General features: G+C 36.5%; 1 protein-coding gene across 1 annotated transcript in view; it reads left to right on the plus strand.

Annotated features, from left to right (window-relative positions):
- Positions 1-5240: 5240 nt before the first annotated feature.
- Positions 5241-21203, plus strand: part of LOC135157239 (serine/threonine-protein kinase Sgk3-like) — a 38774-nt gene continuing 22811 nt past the window's right edge. Inside the window, exon 1 of the mRNA XM_064112202.1 lies at positions 5241-5315. Coding sequence (XP_063968272.1) covers positions 5241-5315 — 75 coding nt within the window. The remainder of the gene's footprint in view (positions 5316-21203) is intronic.

Consider the following 21203-nt stretch of genomic DNA (forward strand, 5'->3'; position numbering starts at 1 on the left):
CAAAATCAGAGCCTAAACTATTTTCTAACATAATTCTATCAATATTTATTCACTCACTGTAATATTACAATGTATTTTCCATGAAATAATTTGATTTTATTGTCATCTGATTGACTATATACACACGTTTAGCAGCTATTTGCATACTCATTAATATTCATAAGTCACATGAACAAGGCTTTTAATAGAGGTGTAAAATTCTGTTCACAAAATTCAACATTTTTGCACTGAAACCAACTTTTTACAAAGTGAATCTAACAAAACACAACTTCAAAAGATTACTCTTACAGATCAAACCGTGACATGATGAATTTTCAGATCTAAAGGTACAAAAAAGTGAAATTTAAGCCACTTTTTTCCACACTTTGTTACAGTTTGTAACTGTTTTTTACCGGGACATATTTATGTACTGGGCGTTGTGGCGTGCGCCTGTAATCCAAGCTGTGGGGAAGTTACAAATTGATGCAGAGGTTCGAGGTTCGAGCCCTGGTCAGGTCTTTTGGATGGTGACGTTAAAGGTCGGTCCCAGACGTAAATAATCATATCTGATTGATACACGTCTGACAAAACTCAAATACACACACACACACACACTTTGAAATGCTGTGGAAGTGTTCATACATCTGCTGATCGCGAATTTAACCCCGGCGATTCACGAAAAATTCTGTATGCGAAAATAACAGTTTGTACAGTAATGTACATGTTACATATATATCATTCTACATCATGGGTTGTTCTAAGTTTTTTTTCGTAATCACTCATTGCTGAATAATGTGATGGATGGTGGAGAGATGAGAGCTGAAATACCAACGAAGGCTTGAGCCACTTAAGACCAGGTTAAAGAAACATGGAATGAATTTTCAGAGAATTGGGGCGGGGGGGGGGGGGTAGCTTGAAGAGTTACATCATCATGGCTCTCTTTTATTGCATAAATCCATGATCGGCTGTACCGTATATTAATTATGTAGGATGCAATGCATATGTCCTTCTACAACATGGGTAGTTCTAAACATGCTCTTACATGTAATCGCTCATTGCTGAATAATGTTATGCAGGATGAGAGCTCAACTACCAAGGTTTGAGTTGCTTTACACCAGGTTGAAGAAACGTGGAATGAATATTCAGAGAATAGGAACATAGCCCCAAAAAAGAATTTGGGTACACAAAGGCCTACATGAAGGTTATAATAGGCATACACTGTATCCTGAATAGGTAAAATGAGACCCTGAAAACAAAGAGAAAATTCTTTATAAAATGAGATGATAAGAAGTATAATGATATTGATAATAGTGACATTCTAATGAATATGTAATGTTTCTGAGAGCTTTACATTGTAATAATTATTACCCGAGTCATTGGAGACATGCCCGCTGATTTATTATAATAATGGTGATGATACGGTAACAATAATAATAATAATACTAATAACAGAAATGATAATAATGATAATAATAATAATGATAGTAATAATAAAATGATAATAATAATGATAGTAATAATAAAATGATAATAATAATGATAGTAATAATAAAATGATAATAATAATAATGATAGTAATAATAAAATGATAATAATAATAATGATAGTAATAATAAAATGATAATAATAATAATGATAGTAATAATAAAATGATAATAATAATAATGATAGTAATAATAAAATGATAATAATAATAATGATAGTAATAATAATGATAGTAATAATAAAATGATAATAATAATAATGATAGTAATAATAATAATGATAATAATACTAATAACAGAAATGATAATAATAATAATGATAGTAATAATAAAATGATAATAATAATAATGATAGTAATAATAATATGATAATAATAATAATGATAGTAATAATAAAATGATAATAATAATAATGATAGTAATAATAATATGATAATAATAATAATGATAGTAATAATAATATGATAATAATAATAATGATAGTAATAATAATATGATAATAATAATAATGATAGTAATAATAATATGATAATAATAATAATGATAGTAATAATATGATAATAATAATAATGCAAGGTGACATAGCAAAATATTAACAAAAAATACAATATTATGTTATAATTATAAACTATGCACTTCCTCCAATCCCTGGGGTGCAATCCATCAAGAGGTCGTATACTCAAGAAGGGATCTAGTAGTAGTAGAGAGAGAGAGGGAAGGGGGAACTATTTATGCAATCATGAAGATATTGATGGTTGCCCCTAGTATCGATGGCTCGCTATATTGGTTGGATGGTATGGTGACTGGTTCATAGGGCATCAATGTTTCTTTAATACAAGATGTTTAACCTAAAGAGTGGGCGGAAGCAAAAGATTTTCGCCATGGGACAAGGACAAACGATATAGGTCGATATTGATCGTCCAGTAACTCTCTGAATTCAATCTGGACATGTGGTAGACGTTTATCGTTTTATAGGGAGGATGTTTATGTAAAAGTTCAATATGCACCTTGACAGTATTATGGAAAGAATATTAAATTCATTTTGAAGGGATGTTGCTCCTATTCACGTACATGTCTATGAAGTGCTACATACATGTACATGTAAAAGTGAAATATTAAAATTACAGTACCGGTACTTTTAGTTTATTTATATTATTTTTTTACAAAGCTTTTTTTTTGTAAAAATGATATAAAAAACATTGTCTTGTCGTGAATATCTCAACCGTTCTTAATTACGAGCAATGGATCCTCATTGATTGTGACCACTCCTTGCTCTTGGTTCAATATGTTTTTCTATATTTTTCTTTTTTTTATCGTACATCTTTGCAAGATGCTGCTTCTTTTCCTCTCCTGGGGCAATGCCACCTCTATCTTTCTGTTCTGGAATAACGAGCTGCATACATGTATACATTTTACCATGGAATTTTTATTATGTTAACTCTTCATTATTAAAGATAAATTCCAGTTTTGGTAACGATCTAAAAATGACTTTTTACAGAATCTAATATAATGACCACCTAAGTGTCTGTTTGTATAAATAAAAAATATGTGCCAAAGGATTCTGGAAGAAATTGTGTAATTGCTGAGAAATAAGCAAAATAAGCGCGGATTCGGTCACTTCCGTCGGGTCTTTATTTTAGCAATAATAATACACTGTCCCACGTGTGCCTATCTGTGTTGGTGATCTTCAGTGTGAACATTTTTCAGCGTAGATATCAAGATTTCACAAAGTTCAGTTTATGTAACTGTACCAGATCTAGATCCTCGATGATATACTGACAATTAAGCCTTGTTTTACAGACTTTCTCATGAAATCAGCGTTTACTGCAAATACTGGAATTTCTCTTTAAATGAAGATAACTTTAGCTAGCATTACATACAACGCAAACCTACTGCAATGACTCCCTTAATGAGGTTTCTTTGCTTCATAACCTCGCCTTATTTTCATTCTATAGAGGAAGGTTTTGTATGTGGGTGGCAAACTTCAAAAGCTGACTGAAGTGAACTACATTTTCAGGCCAGACAACCTTTTCATGCGGCTCAATTTAATTCTGGTTGACGATTCAGCCATTTTCTTGTGGGTGAATAATTTCCATGGAAATAGGGCATAATGGGCTGACAAAATGACAGTTGTTGTTCGCAGTTTTTCTGCTGGCAAAGTGTTTTAAAGGGCAGAATTGTAAATGAGATGTATATCGTTGTTCAAAAGGCTAATGTTTTGATTATTGATTTGTCCTAATGGGAATATGGCAGTACTAGCTTTAATATGTGCAGTGAACTGGGTTCAATTTGACATACTGCAGCAATTACGCATTTTCTTCCAGAGCCACTTGCACATATTTTTTATTCATACAATACATGTACATGTACAATCACTTGGGTGGTAATGTTATTGGATTCTGTTCAAACTCATTATGAGATCGTTACCACAAACTGGTATTTATCTTGAAAAGAGCCCTGGAAAAATAGAACCAAGAGTCCCAGAAAATCCCCTTTCACCGCAATGTTGCAGACGTAGGCAGTACTACATATTATGTAAGTTGTGAAAAGTAGCCCCCTAAAATAATAGTAATTAAAAAAATCTTGCCTGGTATTCATGTATTGTAATCCCCATTTGATTTTTTCTCTGCCAACTTGGATGACAGTAAACTACATGTACATGTAAAACACTGGTCTGATAATCCAGAGGTCGTGGGTTGGAATCCCACCTGGTCTGCCTATGATTTTTCCAGCGCCTTGGGCACATAATCAATGTGGATTTGGCGCTTTAGAAATACTCTGTATTATTATTATTATTATTAAAACTTGTTGTAGGACCTTATTTTTAGACTGCTGTGTACAGTCAACGCTTTTTGATTTACAATTTAGATCACCACTATCATTCCATTAGACCATGGATGTTAATTCAACTTCAATTTCTAGTATTTTTGTACAAGTTATCATGTTTTCAAAAAGTTATTCCTTTAAAAAATAAATAATGAATTTTTATAAACCAATTTTCCGTCAACATATGCTCAGGTCAAGTGTAGTACACAGAAAAAGTGGGCTGATTCAGTTTATTTACTCAGCTATGAAATTGTAGATTGTAATACGGTTTTACGTCATATTCCAGTGTCATTCATACTCTGGCAAGTATCCATACTTGTGGTTAAGGCTGGTTTTGTTGTTGCTGTAATATTGACAAGCTTTATTTTCAAATCCATAGGCAAAAACTTAGTCAAATTCTCAATAATTAATGTACATACAGTACTTGGGCATGTACAATTTGTTTCATATTGAATACCTTATAACTAGAATTATCCATTTGAGTTTAATAGCTTCTAAGTGTGAATCAGTGTTATGGTCTTATCTACAGTACATGACATACATGACAGTACTCAAGTTATCTATAAAATGTTTTAAACTTTTTATTTTCATACAGACATGGCCATTGTGATGAGGTAGCGCTTGCCTCCAAGTCTGCTCAGCCCACCTCTGTATTTAATACTCTCTTCATTTCCTGTACTGAAACATCCTCCTACAGCAGTCCTACCAACCCATAGGTACACCATTTCTCAGCCATACCACTTTCTATCTTTGTCCACTGCATGGCTGGAATCTGCAGGTGAAACCAATTGTCTTTTATATGAAGTTGGGATTTTGTGGAAACAGTGAACAAAAAGGGACGAGGAAACAGCGGAACGAGGGGGAAGACGAGCGGAGATATTGAGGAAGACAGCGAGGGCTCTTAAGAGAGTGACGAGTGTTTGAACCGTCTGCAAGGAACAAGGGGTTGCTATGGCAACACAGAACGGTCATACCAGTGTCCATGTCTCAGACACACAGACGTGGGAGAGGAACAAGAAATACACGGTAAGTTCAAAGAATATGAGACATTTTCGATGGAAGATGATATTGCGATAGTAATGATGTAAAAGTTCAGAAGCTGAAACAAAAATGCAGTGCCTACGGAATACTCTGTTCAGGGATTCTTATAATTTAGAACATCTCAAAAAGATTTATAATAAAATATTGTTTTTCTATGAATTAGAATATGTTTGAAGATCATATACAAGTTGCAAACAATATTTTGGGGGTATTATATATTTTTTAAAAGATATAGTATTTCCAAGATATTTTGGTTTTGGGGCCATGTATTATTATTTCTGTTTAATACAACTTATATTTTGTATTAAACCCAATGTCAATGCACAGGCACTACCTGAGTGGCAATAATAATAATAATAATAACGGTATATGGGTAGCCACTTCAGTTCCGAAAACTGTTCTCCCAGCGGGCCCTGCTATTAATATTACCCGGCTAAATTAGGCTACCTATTCAGGTGCACACAGCTTTTTGAGGAATTACTTCAATCACTATTTATCCCCAGGTTCAGGCAATGATCAAAGAGGAGAATAACTGGGAATGCCCCTCATATACATGTAGTCTGAATTGTTTCGGACTGCTTTCCCTCCCTCCCTCTTGATTATTAGGGGGCAAAGAGACAAAATTGAAAATTTGTGGAGTAGAAAGCAAACCGGGGTGTTATAGGGTCCAGCTGTTTTTATTGAATGTGCGCATACATACATGTGCAATATAAATGAGATTCTCAGTGGAACTTTTTGTTTTTCGCATAAATTATGGAGCTGTTGGATCCAATACAGTGTACACTAATAATTTGCATATTCACTTTGTGCTTGGACACAAGACAAGTACAATTATGAACGACCAGTCATAAAAAGAACAAGATCAGAAAAATTGCCTCTTCCCTTCAGGCAACGGTCTGAACAAAGTCATGAATAAACAGTGGACATGGATTGGACACTCCATCCTCCGAAGCTTCGTTTATATATGACATTGGTGTCCTGCAGTCGTATCCCCGCTGGGCGTCCATTAGGATGAGCCTGCATCTCCGTCAGTTCGCTTGTCATATCTGTGATGTGATGCGTGGACATCCCTCGGCGATAGAGGTCTTGGGTGACACATTACAGTCGTGACTGCTGCATTCATGCCCTTATCCCAGTTTGTGCCTTGTCCATCCATCTTCACCTCCCCCCCCCATACACACTGGGCCTCACATTATTACTTGTAGCTGATGTGGTGTGATGGCTTAATTATTCATCAAGATATTTAATACATTACAGAGCTCTTTGTACATGTTCATGTTCATGTTTATGATCTGGCCAGATGAATACATGTATATTGACTGTGTTATTAAGTTCCTCAGATATATGTACAGTATAAGTACAAATACATGTGTGCGTTTTAATGCATTCCTCGGAATGCAGATCATCAGCATCCCTTTGAAAATCTGACCTTGCCTGCTTTTTTGTACATGTACATGTACAATACTGTAGATTTTCTTTTAGAGAACAATATTTCTATTGAAGAAACAGTGTGAAAATTGTGAAATTATTTTATGAAATTAATAATACACCCTGTGTATGTACCCTGTGTATGTAAATGTACATTTATGTAGGCCAAAAATGTACATGTAGGCATACATGTACATTTACACAGTGCAATAAATTTCAATATTTTTACACGGCAAGGCCAGTTTGGCCTTGAAAATAAAATGCCTTTAAATAAATGTAGCTTGATTGGGTCTGATTGAATATCTGGTCAGCATTACGTGTAGGATCATATACATGTATACTTAGAGCAATGTACAAAAGTTGTGTTGTCTAGATGTGTATGGTCCTGTGCTTTGAAAAATAATTAGATTTGCCCTGATAAAAAGGAATCTAGAAATTCGCATCCACTATACAACTTTACAAGTGGATGCATATTATGGAACTGTACATTATGTGTATTCCCAGGCATTGATTATAAAGTTTTGTGTACGTACAGCTTCTACATGTATTGACCAATTATTTCTGCTTCAAGTGCTTTAAAATTGCGTGCAAATATGCTTTGGGATAAGCAATACATTTGTAAAAAATTCACCAGCATTGATTATTAAGATACAGCTTAGCTCTAAATAACAAGGTGCCCATTTGTGCAGTGCTACATGTACATACATGTAGGGTTTTCTTTTACTTAAATGTAAACAAAGGTGTTCAAAATGTTTAACCTTCTGTAGTAGAATTCACTTTTTCACTTCAAATGTATTCAGTTGAAAAGCATCAACCTCAGACTCTTTGATTTAATTTTGCGCGAGTTAACGCCATTAAATGTTCACTGCCCGTGCAAGAACATCCCTACGGCCTTGCCTCTGTATCTCTGTCAACATGCGTAGAGAGAGAGAGAGGGGCGAGGGGGAGAGATATGTACATGTAGAGAGAGGTTGAAAGAGAGATAATAAGTGGAGGAGGTGGTGAGCAAGAGGAATAAGGGGAATGCTATTGATTTTTCAATCCCTTATTCTGAAGAAAAAATTAGATATTTCCGATAGGCAGAACACCCTTTTATCAGCGGCAGGGGGTACTTCTCACATTGGATATTATAAAGTTTTATTAAGATTGCAGTCATTGTGGATTTCTGGCGCTCTTTTGAGCATTTCATGTTGAATTTGCCCCTAGCCCTTATTATGTTTTCCCTGCCCCATATTACTTGAATAATTTACACCATTAGGCCCTATGGTTTTGTAATATTTCTCTATCTCTCTTCTTACCTTCTTTGTCCGTCTTGTCTGTCTGTCTGCCTCTTGACTATCCCCCCCTCTCTCCCTGTCTTGAGTGCTCTGGGGCCCGTTGCAGAAAGAGTTGCAATCAATCGCAACTCTAAAAATCATGCGTAAATTGATTTTCAACCAATCAACAGCACGCATTTGTGACTTGCGATTGATTTTTTGACTTACTTTTCAACGCAACTCCTTCTGCAATGGACCCCTGTTCTCTCTCATCATCCCTCCTTGTCTTCTTCCATCATTTCCCTATTCCATGTCCCTCTTTCCAAAGTGCTTCCATCCTGATATGTCTTTTTTTAAACATCTCTTTAATTTCTTCAACTACTATGTATAATGTTGCACATCCAATCCTTAACATCTCATTTTTCTTTTCCTTGCATTATCAATCCACATCCCATTATCTTGTCTTTGATGAAATACTTGATATACAAGATATCAACTCCCTGGGGCAGTCATACCCTTCATATATATTTGAATGATATAATGACGTACATTTCGGTCCAGCCAGCGTGAAATCCATACCGTGACGACGCACTCGTAGGCCGAGCAATTGCTGCTGAAAGGCCAAATCAAAGACGGGAGAGTCTATAGACTATCGTTGGCTGTAAGCTATTTTTAAAGCGAGTGAATGCTCATTATTCAATCCAATTTTATATGAAAAAAAATCAAAAGCTATTAAGCATGAGCAAGAATTAGTGTTGAGTTTAAGTCTAAGCAGCTGCTTTTTTCAAAATTTTTGTTACTTTACATGTATGTTATACAAATGTAGGCAACGAATATGAAATATCCCAACCATGTAATGTACATGTACATGCATATACGACCGCATTAAAAGTGTCATATTTGATTTCCACAAAATAACCATTAATTACCATTGATACCTAAATTACACTGCCTTGTAGTTTATTGATGTTTTGTGATCTGTTAAAAAAAAAAAAGAAACCTTCACAAAATGAAATCAGTGGAATATGGGTACATATATGTAAAATAGCTTTTTATTGTTATTCACATCTTCTTAAGATGTGAAAATAGTGTGAGGCTTTGGCTATGAACTGCAGACTCTATAGAGTACCGAAGTGATGACATCACAAACAACTATTTTTGTATTTCAGCATATTTTTATACCATACAGTACCTCGGCAGGGCATGATGAAAAACATCCACTACCATAATTTGGTGGGAATCGGTCCATGGGGCCTTACATGTATGACCTCGTGAATACATAATTAGCCCCATTGAAGTCATGTTGGCCTGGTTCTTTAAACTTTAGAACCAGGCCAATAATACTTTTTAATCAGAGCTGCTACATGTAGATGAATGTCCAGTCAGAGCATAAGCTATTAACAGAAGGAGATCTGACTCTCTCAAACGCTTTGCCCAATGCGCGGCACCGCTAATCCCCTCTCAGCAGGGTCCCTCACGGCGCATTACACAGGCCGCTCGTAAATCAGATAAGGAAAGTTGATCGACGCGGTCGACAGCTCGGGTTTGTGCTTGCGCAGTAGCGTTTTCACCCATAATGCATTTCACATCGGCTTCACGAATTTTATGCAAACATGGCGGCTCACGATTTTGAAGACGAAAATCTGGTTTTGGAACCAGCTGAATGCAGGGTGACCAGATTTCACAAAAAGAAATACGGGACAATTGACAAAGTACGCTGCATGAGCGGATCGACCGAGCCAGGTCTTTAAAAAAAAGATCAACAAAGGAGGCTACACTGTGTTCGACTTGGGAAAAAATGTACAGAATTGGAAGAGAGGGGGTGAACGAAAGAATGAAGGAGGGAATGAAAAGGCGAAAGAAAAGAGTTGAATTGAGAACGGAAAGAAATAAAAAATGAAGGGGAAAATGAAGGAAAATATTTAAAAAAAGGAATGTTAGAATAAAATGATGAAAGATAGAATAAAAGAAAAAAAAAATTTCCGTCATTCTTTGAAATGAATTAAGAAGGAAAGAAAAAGAAAAGAAGGAAGGGAAGATACATGTGTGAAAGAAAACATAAGGGAGAGAAAAGAAAAAAAGAAGCAAGAAAAAAGGAGGAGGGAAGAAAGAACGAATAAAAGAAAAATGTTTCCTTCATTCTTTGAAAGAAATAAATAAAGAAAGAAGAAAAACAGGAAGGAAGGGAGGGAGGAAAAGAAAAAAAAAAGGACACAAAGTAGAAGGAAAAAATGAAATAAAGAATAAAAGAAAGGATGAAAGAGAGGGAGGAAAAAATAAAGGGAGGAGAGAATAAATATAGAGAAAATAATGGAAGGAGAGAAAGAACGAAAAGAAAAGGGAGAAGGAAGCAAAGAAAAGTTTAAGGAAAGAAAAAATGAAGGGAAAAAATGAAATTTTAAAAAGGAAGGAGAGTAAGACAAAGAAGGAAAGAAAGAAAAATGAACAGAGAGAGAAGATCAGGAAAGAAAGATAGGGAATAAAGATAGATGGAATAAAAAAGAGGCAAAGAGGAAGGATAGAATGATGAAGAAAAAAGGATATGAAAGAAAGAAAGAAAAAAAGTACAATCTTAAAACAAACAAAAAATCCCATAATCTAACAAAAATCATAATGATATTTTGTGTTTCTAAATATATTTAGAATAGAAATAGAATGTTTTAGAAATGAGGGGGGGGGGGGGGTCGGGTGTCCGGACACTTTATATTTTGGAAGCCTTTTTTTTTTCTTTAGATTAAACTAATATGAATTCAATAGTTGTAATCATCTTTTATTTTGTTCTCTATAATATTTTTTAAATCATAATTATTTTTGTACTAAAAATTGTATAACTTCGCTTGTAAATTTTTCCAAATGACTTTTGTAACTTAAAATGAATTGTCCTGACACAGAACTGGGTATACTTCTTTGTGGTCCCAAACATGTTATTTTTAAGTTCTTTATTATGTAGAATAACAATATTTTGTACTTTGTTCTCCTTTTTACTGGTTTGTAAATTAAATTTATTCGCTCCGCGGCCCCTGCTATTTTCCAAACACGATCCAGAGACAAGAGCTGAGCGAGCACTGAGCTCCCGTCATTCATTACACTCACTTTCAACTTACACAAATAGGAGTACGGTACGTGGGGCACCGGAGGGTACTCCACGATGCGACAATCGCCAGAGAAATGCCCCGCAGAATCGTCGTTATATTATCAAGACCACTGTAAACACGCAAATGATTTTTGCATGAAAATAAAGCTCAAAGTATGCTTTTTCACCTTATTATAATTTCTAAAACATGTACGAGTAGGGAAAGATTTAACTACGTAAGAAAGACAGACATACAGTACCTAAAATGACCAATCTCCAACTTCCTCCGTTTGTAATTTTGTTGAGTCAAATCAGATTGTGACGTATTTGGTATGTATGCAAAGGGGATCATCTCAGAAGTTCAACCATACATAAAAGACGTACATCAGGAATCCGTACGAAGAGATATGGATGTTAGAAGAACAGCAAGTCGTGTTTCAATTTAAAAAAAAAACTGAGCTCGGAGAGAAGTTATGTGGGAGAACGTTGTTTACGGCGGTGCCACGCAGGGTCCTTCAAAAAATCTCTGACCTCAGATTTTACGAGGGGGCTTATCGCGTTATGTAAGCGGGCTCTAACTTTCGCCTGGCGGCTCGCCGATTGAAGTTAGATATCGTTCCTTCGCCTGAAGGAAGCGATAACAAAGGATTAACAGAGGATTTGGAAGATGGTTCTCCTTCTCTTAATAGCTCCATGGTCAGAGTACGTAGGTCCATGATTCAACGGAATGATGATTCTATATTTTGGTATTAAAAAACACCCCCAAGTTTTACAGAATTTTAAAGCAAACCATCTTTATGGCCCATATTGTTCGGTTTAATTTTATAAACTCTGGTCTAAAGTTGTGGTTTGATTATGGATAGCCAATTGTGGCATAAACCTCTATTAACAGTACATGACTACATGTAGAGGTTCATAGCATCAGCTCATTTGTCTCTCACATCATTCTTAACTGTTTGAGATGGATAAATAAGATAATTGTCTTCACCATTTTTATAAAAGAATTAGGAAATAGCACAGTACATTGTATTGATAAGAAACATGTACCATGTGAACAAATTTTGACATATTTGTCTTTCCATAATTTTATCACAGAGTTAATAGACCACTGTTTATAAAGTTAAACCAGAGTTCAGATAACAAGCCTACTGTACATGTGTTCAATCACAAGATACTACATGTAGTAGCTCAATAATACTGCTGTTCCCCTGTCATTGTCAACTTGTAAAACCCACATAGCACCTTGGTGTACAAGTGCGGTTGTTGCGGATTTGTCTAGTGCTTTCTCTCTTCTTGACCCCAGTTTATAGCTGATGTGTGGAGTCGTGGAGAAATGTTCACATCTCCCCTGTCTGGAAAATTCCTGTAAATATCAAGAACTTGTTTCAGGCCTCAAAATACTGTATGATATGGTGAGGGCCTGTTTTGTGAGCCTGATACTACAGTATGTGCTTTCTCTCTTCTTGACCCCAGTTTATGTAGTCTTTCTGCAGGAAAGGCATTCAAATTTCTATGACAAAGGGCCAGCATTCTTCTTTACACCATATTCTTGTATGAGCATGCACTTTACATATTATGTAAATCTACACTTCGTGTACCTCCAGGTTCGTGTTATTGTGGGAATTAAATACTTTCTATTTTCTTTCTGGGATATTTCTCTACTTTGGCACTGGCAAAATGTATGGAACTCTGTGTGCTGTTGGCCTGCACAAAATTCCTGATCAGAAAATTCCCGCAGGTTTGAAAACACCTACTCTAGGTGGTTTCAGACCGCCTCGAAGTTCATCAGTTCCAGGTATTCTCTGATCGGGAAATTTACCCCGATCAGAAAATACCAGGTATTTTGGTAATGTGAAAGGAAACTACGCGTAATTTCCCCGAAAGAAAATACCCGCTAAATAGTAGGTACTTGGCGAAATTACGAGAACTTTCGCGGGGATTTTTCCAAGGTCGCAGGTATTTTGGCGATGTGAAAGCAAATTACGGGAACTTTTAGCCCAGCGTGTCGTTGGGTGCGGCGCCGCGGGTGGCTGCTGGGCTAGTGATTTTGAATATCGCGCCTTGCTTGCTAATCAGACCATACTGCGCATGCTCGTAACTTCAGGAACTACTTCAGGAACTTATCCTGAAGGGTATGTTTCAGGGCGGTCTGAATGCAGGAATAATTAATGGGTATTTTTCAGCCTAAAAAAAGTTCTCGTAATTTAACGGGGATTCTTATGATCGAGGCGGTTTGAAACCACCTTTTGAGAGATTGCTAGAACAAATCATATCCATGTGCACTGTAGACACAGCTGGATCCCTCAAGACAGCTCACCGCGCTCCAAGTACGTCATCTTTAGAGATGCTTAACTTCTAAATGTCCATCAAACGCAACCGCTCAGCTACAGTAGGTCAAACTGACCTCTTCTTCGTAGATGGTTATACAGTAATCTTGTTATCTATGTGTGTTACTTCAATAAAGGAAACCTTAAAGCGGATTAATGAATAATTGAGAAACTCAACCTTGTATAGCTACACATGTATTATTGTATGTTATCAAATGCATCTAGAAGTGAAGTCAAAGACCTCGACCGTTGAAAATGCAAATGAAGTCAAAACTTGTACTACAAATCACACAATTAGGTACGTATGTATAATCACTGAAACCCCTTTCACAAATTCATTCTCAATCTTACATGCAATTTGAATGCACATGTACTACATGTACTTCTACTATGAAGACTACTACTACTACTCCTACTTTTGGATATGATTTTCCTGTTTTTATATGATTTTGCTTTGTTTCTTGAAATCCTAGTATGGGAAATATGTTTTCCCTGTTTTGAGCAAATTACAGTTACAAGAGTTGGGACGTTTCCTTTTACTCCTTTCTTTTCTACTTCTACTACTGATTGCTGAATTAATCCATCCTGAATATACATACAAAGTGTGCTTTTGTTGCCCTTATAAAGAATACTATTATTTCTGGTTGCTAATAATGCTAGGAGGCCACTAGGCCACCACCAGATGGTGCCAGTTCCACCAGTGAAAAGCGGCTGTGCAGGTGCCTAGTGGATCAAACTGCCTCCCAACTGGAGCGTGGTGGCGCGTAATGGCGCAAATTTTTTTGGAAATTTTTGTCGCGGCAAATATAATTTTTGGCGACGGGTAAAATTTACCAGTTGGGACTTGGGAGGCAGTTTGATCTAGTGCACACCACTAGGCACCTTTTGGATAACTAGGTGCCACAGCCGCGTTGCATTGGCGAGAACTGGCGCAAACTGGTGATGGCCAACTGGACTCCTAGCATAAGAAAGCTGAAAATAAAAAAAAGTTAAAAGGTTACTACAGGTACGTAGTTGCATCCCTGGAATCCATCTCTTAGGGACCCTTGGAGGATGCGTGTTCTGTCATACACGTGACTAGCATACCAGTATGTCGATTCCTTTAATATTAGGAGGTGATCTACACCCTGATAGTCTGTAAAGCCTTTACATTTAATTGCAGATCCACATATTTAAAAGGGGATTTAGGAGAGAATTAGAGATGTCAGAATCGTGATAGCTTTTGAAATGAAGTATTGGATTTAAAAAAAGCACAATTTAAATGGATTTTTGTGGAGCTTTATTATGATGGAATAGAGTTTTATCAGAGAAATTACAGTATGTAAATGTAGCCATGGGATGGAAGCTCAACATAACATATTTGTTATTGTTTTGGCTTGGCCTATATTCAAAGACTAGGTCAATGCCCAATAATATTTTTCTTTTATTTTTGGAAAGAAAATATATCAAACAAGCAAAACTATTAAAAAAATAAATTTCTTTTTTAGAACGTTTTGCTTTATTTCACAAAACCATTTTTCAATGTATGCACAATATGTAGGTGAAATTAAAAATGAAGAGTAGATGGTATCATACACTCACGAATTGTGTTGGTTTAACTTAATTATATAAAAGAAATGTCAAATATCCAATATCATTCCTTAAATAATCTCTTGATTAATATGAAGACAAGTTACATTCATGGATCATGGATCACTTAAAGGTATTGTTTAACTTTGTGAGCAGCCGATTTAAAAAATTCTCAAACCAAGATGAAACATGTGTACAAGTGCATGTATTAGAACTAATAAACCCTGAAAACAACCATTATTGAGAATGAAAAGCTAAAACTACAAGGCAAACCCCAATTTTTTAAATAGGCGTCTTATAGACGCCTAAATAGTACACATAAGTGTATGGGATGAAATTAAGATGGTGTTTTCGGTCACTTTATATTTCAATTTTTGAAGCACTAAATAATTATTTTCGAACGCAATTTTTTCTGGGCTTCATTTTTGTAACATATCACAGACACAGGCGACAAGTGTGACCTTCTAGCTCAGATTTTTTTAAAGTCAAACCAATGTTAACCAATCACTTTAAGCCATGTTTTACATACATGTACATGTAGAAAGAGGGGGAAAATTGATTTTTAATTTTCAGGTTTTTTGTAGGCCTGTGCAAGTACATGTAGGCCTATGTGTCTGGCAATATATAAGTAATAAAAAATCTGCTTCTTTCCCTCCAATCGCAAAGTTTGTTTAAAGGTCAAGTCCACTCCAGAAAAATGTTGATTTGAATAAATAGAGCAAAATGCTGAAAATTTCATCAAAATCGGATGTAAAATAAGAAAGTTATGACATTTTAAAGTTTTGCTTATTTTTCACAAAACAGTGATATGCACAACTCAAATGAGACAGATGATGATGTCCCTCACTCACTATTTCTTTTGTTTTTTATTGTTTGAATTATACAATATTTCATTTTTTATAGATTTGACGATAAGGACCAACTTGACTGAATCATATAGCATTAAACAATGCTCATTCCACATGTTCAGGGAGGAATTAATCATTGTTTCACTTGACAATGAGGAGAAAAACAGAATATTCCATATTTCATATAATAAAATACAAAAGAAATAGTGAGTGGATGACGTCATCGGTCTCCTCTTTTGCATACCCACCAGGATATAACTGTTTTGTGAAATTAAGCAAAACTTTAAAATGTCATAACTTTCTTATTTTACATCCGATTTTGATGAAATTTTCAGTGTTATGCTTGTTGGATTTTTCTCTTTTTATTTAAATCAACTTTTTGTTGGGGTGGACTTGTCCTTTAACAATGCATCAGAGTTCGGAGGAAGGATGGCCTCTGTTTTGAATATTGCACTTTTAGGGGGCACACAAAATTGGAATTGAAACTAATACTGTAGGCCTACATGAATGTATGAACAGGTATGTACATGTAAACATTTAATTGAATTTGATGAGAGAAAACATCAATGCTTATTAAAAAAATTGATAGTATTTAGTTACCCCTGCTCAAGTTTGGTTAAGTTGTGTACTTGTACATTCTGCATAAATAAAGTCTACATTTTATGTCCAAACCCACCCTTCAAAACTTTGAGTAACCTTCATGACCAGAATCATATGTCACATTTTTTTTATAGATTCAAAAGTACATGTACATTATTAATGTTGGTCTGCATGTGTTTGCTGTCCAGAACATACATTATAGGCCTACATGTTGTGGAAAGTGTCTGTCAACTCAGAAGGCAAACATAATTGCAGAGGTGTCCTAAATTATGTTGAACTTCTTGTTTTTGCTCTTAAACTTAAGAACACAAGACAGTAACATTGTTCAGGAGAATACATGTATATACCAGTAGATAGCTTTATTCTAGGAATTCAATGAACAAGTAATAATTTTGATTATTAACCGTATCAGACACCTGAGCAGGGCAAATTTATTACATTGTTGCCTGCTTAAGACTGGGATCAAGTTGTCGGTCAATAAATTTTCATTTGTTTAACCACGGACAAATTTAGTGCCCGCTCAGGAAAGTCAATGAGAAAATGCGTGGAGATGTAGCGGGCAATAAGGCAGAGCTAACATCCGGGTATTCTACGCGCTTTTTTACGCGGCCTTGGACCGCGCAGTGCTATACGTCACAATGCTAACCAAGTTGAGACAACACTGGATCCTGCGTCCCTAGGCCAGGGACACGTCATGTCAATAACGTCACAGTGGTAAAGTTCAGAGGCCCAGTCTGCTCAACATGACAAAATAGATTCCCATTCTTAAACTCTAAAATATCTAAATTTTAACGATTTTTGCTCTAGATGTCTGATTTGGTTAATAATAGCAATATCGACTGGCCTTGGGGCGAAAGGACATATATCGCCCTCACTAAATTGATATCACCCTCGTCTACGACTCGGGCGATATAAATCTAGTTTGGGCGATATATGTCGTATCGCCCCGAGGCCAGTCAATATTGCTTTATTGACATAATTTTTCAAACATTATAGCAGTTATTTGCAGCCCTCAATTTAAATTCGAACCAGTGTTGTGTACACGTCCTCAATGTGTTGAAATATATACATACATTGTATATTAGAGATAAATACCAGTTGTTGTTACGATCTCTAAATGAGTACGAACAGAATACAATAAAATTACCACCCAAGTGTTTGTATAAATGTATGAATAAAAAATATGTGCCAAATGGCTCCGGAAGAAAATGTGTAATTGCTGAGAAATGAACAAAATAAGCACGGAATTCCATCAAATGTCGGGTATTTTTCCAAGCAATGTTAATGCACTGTCCCACATATCATTTGCAGCGTTTCTGTATTAATGATCAACAGAATTATCAGTTTTGAGCTACATAAAGATTTCATGATTTCACAAAGATAAATTCCATGTACCAGTTCTAGATACATGTATATGATATATGGTGACTATTATTAACCTTGATTTAAAAGACTCTCTCGAAATAATTATTTGCTGCAATTACTTTCTTTTATACCTTTAAACAATTTTATAGTGCTACCAGCTGTAATAGGGATCTATCCAAGTGCTACACATCCCACTTGACTTGAAGACCAATATAGGCGGTGCTGCACCATCCCGAGTTTGCTCAATCTCGAGATTTTAGCCCGATCAGCCCTCTTCGCGATTAATCTCGAGATTCAAGAAACCCCGTCTGCACCATCCCACGAAGAGCGATTCCTGCTCGAGCGAGGCAACAAGCCCGATATTACGAGCATGCGCATTTTCGGATCTTGGCGTTTCAACGGCCCGCGCTTTTGAATAACTTCCCGCGATATATATGCAAGCAATGTACTCCTTTCACTAGCACTTTCGCCGAATTCAACCGGTGTTATGCAACAATCCTCTCAGCTCAGCGAGTGAAGAAGTGATGTATTCTTCGTTAAATATGATGGCGGAGTAGGAGGCAACGACAGAGAGGGAGAGAGGGAGAGAAGGAGGAAAGAAATGCTATTTGCTCACATTTTGCGAAGGAATAAGACAACACTGCTGTCAGTGTTGTTATTGAATATGACCATCGTCGATGAGCGCCTCCCCCTTCGGTCTGGTCTCTCCCAAAATCCATTCACTGGTGGGACACCATCGTTGCTTATGAACGCTATTCGCATGTATAAAGTTGACTTTCGCACGTGTTTATGTTTTGACCAAGGCGGAAGTGGAACGCGAATTGCATTATGGACTGACGTCATGAATAAATTACCCCGAGTCCAATCTCGAGTGCGTCTGCACCGACGAATTAGCGGGATAATTCGTAAAATATCGCGCTATTTTGTAAATAAACCCGAGTTGACTTGGGATTGCAATCTCGAGATTAATCCTACGAACTAGCGCGATAATTGCGTCTGCACCGCCAACTATCTCGAGATTTTTCAGATCGGGATAATTTGCCGGATCAGAAATAGCGCGCTAATTTGAAAACTCGGGATGGTGCAGACGGCCCTTATGTTACTTTCATGGTATGCAAGCTCTTGCTATCATCCAGTTCCCCATAAATATTCAGAAGTACTCCCGACTGTCAAATGCTGTCAATACACCAGTTTATAAGACCATTTTTGCCTCCATGGTATTCAGGAAATGGAGAGATAGATGTAGATGTTGGACTGATTGAGAAATGTACATGTTCATATGTATCCGTCTGCTGAAAATAATAATATTGGATTTCACAACGCTTTGTAATAACAATATGATACTTGACACTTTAACTTCTATTGTAGGCCTATAATTCAATTGAAATTCATTTGCAAATAAGCATTAACTACAGACACTTTATTCTGTAAAAATGTAGAATAGAGAATTTTTATTGAAAAATTCAATGATGATGATGATGATGATGATGTAGGAAGAAATAAGAGAAAGAAAGGTGACGTGGCCGCTTGGAATTTAATGGAGTCCAGCTAAAAGGGGTGGATGGGTGTCATTATATTTTTGTTCTAGAGTACTCATATTGAAAACTATCCAGTTTGGATTTCAAATAGTAATTCTAATTCTGAATCTACATATATAATTCAATAGGCAGGGGGAATTCCTCTGCCCCTGAGATTCTAGTGTGAACAGAGAGTCAGAAAGAGATGGGGGCTGGTTGAGATTACGCTAGTGGAGAAGAATTCTGGAGGCAGGGAAATTCCCCTCCGATTGGATGATAGTGTGAACAGATAGTCAGAAAGAGAAGGAATCAGTTTCACTATTGGAGGAGAATTCAGGAGGTAGGAAAATTCCCCTCCTCGTGGATGATGGTGTGAACAGATTATTGGAAAGAGAGGGTGATCAGTTGAGATAACACTATCGGAGGAGAATTTTTGGAGGGAAGCAGTGAAATTCCCATCCTCTCTGATGATAGTGTGAACAGAGTGTCAGAAAGAGATGGGGCAGGACTAGTTGAGATTACACTATTGGAGGAGAATTTTTGGAGGCAGGGAAATTCCCCTCTCAGATTGTAGTGTGAACAGGGAGTAATACGTCGGTCTCATTTGTTCTGCGGCGGCTGTACAGCGAGTCAAAAACAGCTATTTTAACATTTTTTGTACGAGCTACATGTACATAGGCTGTTTGAATAAAAGTAAATAAAACGGCTGTTTTCGACTCGCCGTACGGCCGCCGTAGAGCAAATGTGACTGAGGTATCAGGAAGAGAAAGGGACTGGTTGACTTTAGGCCTACATGTGCACTGCCACTATCGGAGGAGAATTCTGGAGGCAGGGAAATTCCCACCCTCTCAGATGATAGTGTGAACAGATAGATAGAGAGAGGGACAGGTTTAAATACCCTATTTGAGGAGAACTCTGGAGGCAAGGAAATTCCCCTCTTGGATGATAGTGTGAACATATACTGTAGATGGGGAAGTGGACAAGTTGGGATTCTGGAGGCAGAGTAATTCCCCTCCTCTCGAATGATAGTGTGAACAGAGAAAGAGATACATGTAGGTGAGGTAGAGAGGATGATAAGCCAATATAATAAATGGCGAGATGTTATGTTCTGAGACAATCTGTCAAGATGAGAATCTGGGGATTTATGACTTCATGAGGGAATTTGAAAACAACTATTGTTTGTTTGGGGAAAGTGGATTGAGGAAGCAATTTGAGTTCATGTCTTGAACATGACATACACTGGGTGCGTTTATGTGCCACTTTTTTACCCTAGAATCATGATTTGAATCGTGATACAAAAGATGATTATGCAGAATCATGATTGCGTTTTATAGTCAAAAGTAAAAGTAATCATGTTTCAATCACAAACATGAAACACGGAAAAAGGGGTGTTTGGAAAGACGTTTCTGCAGAATCATGTAAAAAAAAGTTTGAATGTCAAACGTAACAGTGATTTGAATCATGATTTTATGACGTCATTGTGTCGGCCTACTTCCTCGTTCGTGCTACACTGCCCGCTGCCATTGGTATTCTTCGCTTTTGCTTCACACAGTAGCCGTGCACATGTATTTGAAATCGATGTTGTGTATCATTTTCGTTTTATAAACCCAATTTGAAGTTGACCAATAATTCCTGGTACTAACTGCGCACTAGCCATAGGCCTGCTCAAGTGAGGTAGAAATGGCGTTGGAGAGGGGGTCGGCTAAACCGTGATTCTGCAGTTACCGTGATTTATTTGTGTTTTGAATCATGATTCAAAATTTTTCAAATCATAATTCTGGCTTTATGTGAGGTTGCATAAATGCCGCCAGTGTATCATAAAATGTATATAGGGGCATACCAGTATATTATGAAATATAAGGAAATCAACTCGTTCGCAACATTGCATTT

This window comes from Lytechinus pictus, chromosome 17 (assembly GCF_037042905.1).
Source record: "Lytechinus pictus isolate F3 Inbred chromosome 17, Lp3.0, whole genome shotgun sequence".
Taxonomy (NCBI): Eukaryota; Metazoa; Echinodermata; class Echinoidea; order Temnopleuroida; family Toxopneustidae; genus Lytechinus; species Lytechinus pictus.